The 1,816-nt window shown below is 33.3% G+C and overlaps 1 protein-coding gene and 1 long non-coding RNA gene across 3 annotated transcripts in view; one reads left to right on the top strand and one right to left on the bottom strand.

The window, feature by feature from the left end:
• LOC107057824 (uncharacterized) overlaps positions 1-1,326 on the top strand; it is a 6,552-nt gene extending 5,226 nt beyond the window's left edge. The window contains exons 2-3 of the mRNA XM_015302835.1: positions 665-789; positions 924-1,326. Coding sequence (XP_015158321.1) covers positions 665-789; positions 924-990 — 192 coding nt within the window. The 3' untranslated portion in view covers positions 991-1,326. The remainder of the gene's footprint in view (positions 1-664; positions 790-923) is intronic.
• LOC102588107 (uncharacterized) overlaps positions 1-1,816 on the bottom strand; it is a 29,074-nt gene that overhangs the window by 15,919 nt on the left and 11,339 nt on the right. The gene's annotated exons all lie outside the window — the stretch shown is intronic.

Genomic DNA, 1,816 nt, shown 5'->3' with positions numbered 1-1,816 from the left:
GCTTATCTTGCTCAGTCGGCCTGACGCCTACTGGGTACCTGTTGATTTGGTACTCATACTACACTCTGCATCTATTTTCGTGATGCAGGTTCGAGTACTAGCTACCGACGTTGATTCGAGCCAGCTGCGGTCGTGATCGGAGGCAAGGGTGAGCACACAACGTCCTGGATTTGCCCGTCTCCTTTTGTATCTTGCCTACTGGTGGGTCATATAGTAGGCGCCATCAGGACCTTAGAAATTGGGTCTTGACAAATTGCTCATGCAAGATCTATTTTTTACCTTAATTATATGAAATCATTTGTTGCTCAAAACATATCAATTGGTAGAGACCATAACAATTATCTTTGTTTATTTATCCTTCTTTCTGCTAATAAGTAGGAGGACTAATCATCCGATCGATAGATTTTGTTTTAGAATTTTGAAATAATATTTGGAGATCATTTTATGTAAGTGATTGTTTATCAAACTGACACGTTATTTCAATTTCAAACTTGAAATATGAAATTTGAAGTTCGAAAAACAAAGTTTAATTTTCACCCGTCCAAACACAAGCTTTCAAATAGCCTTTATCAACTCAATTTCACTTATTGGTACTATTTTTATTTTATTTTCAAATATCAACCAATTCATGTACAAACGTCTACTGATTTTTCGCAATATATAGGTATTTGAAGATACGTCAACGGGTGTAGTTTGTTATAGAGATGAATATGGAGAAATCACATGTGAAGGATATGATGAAGGCCCTCGTTTTTGCCACCAACCCCCAAAATCTCCTTCTAAATCAAGGTATATATATATATATATATATATAACATTATTATTATAATAATTAGAACATATATATACCTATAACATTATAAATACAACCATTTAATTAATTTTATTTTTGATACTTACTATTAACATGTTACAATATCCAGAGATGAAGAGATTGTAGAGCTCCTCCAAAGAAATTGGCTTCATATAGCTGATGTTGCTGTGGAATGAAGAGACTTTGTGCATTCTTAACGGGCTTAATCGACGCGACTATATATGCCTCAAGTTCAAGCTAATTAGATATTGTTACTTGAATACTATGTATTCATTCAGTTCTATTTAGACTCATGATAGTCGTCGCTGTTCTAATAGCTAGTATATTTTGACAAAAAAATGAGGGATATTGACTTGCCTTTTTTTTATTAGTTAAGATGTATATAAGTAGTACAATTTGTGTATTGGCAATTTATTTTTCACTTTCAACCTAATGTTTTTGCTTCCAATCACCCACCCCACCCTCAACGTCATATTTCATTTTTTGGGTCTCACCGACTTTGGAAATGAAACTCAAATTTAAAATTGTATGATCATCTTATTTATAAATATTAAATTATCAGATCAATAGATATATTTTAATTTATTTAATTATATCAACAACATGTTCACGTATGTGTGGATCAGATTTTTTGTTTCCATGAACCTAACACGTGAAAGTTTTTTTTTGATGATAGGTGTGGTGAGACAAAACTCAAAACTTTCTTTTAAGTTGTGCGAGTGTATGATTAAGTTAAGTTAAAGTTATTAAACGAACAATTAACCCAATTAGCAACCCATTATAGAGATAAACTCAAAATACATGCTAATTAGATTTGTTATTTGGTTTAAAGCTTCCATTGAGTCCGTTGTTATCTCGATGTTGGATAAATGTGATGAGATTGCTAGTTGCATGCCGTAGTAAATTGCCAATATTTCAGCATGTAACGCGTTAAGTGCGTTGATTTTTATTGAGAACCCGATCACCCAGTTACCTAGTTGGTCTGTGATTATCCCCCCCCCC

The sequence above is a fragment of the Solanum tuberosum genome, unplaced genomic scaffold (genome assembly GCF_000226075.1).
Source record: "Solanum tuberosum cultivar DM 1-3 516 R44 unplaced genomic scaffold, SolTub_3.0 scf00376, whole genome shotgun sequence".
Classification (NCBI taxonomy): Eukaryota; Viridiplantae; Streptophyta; class Magnoliopsida; order Solanales; family Solanaceae; genus Solanum; species Solanum tuberosum.
This window is presented reverse-complemented; position numbering and strand designations above follow the sequence as displayed.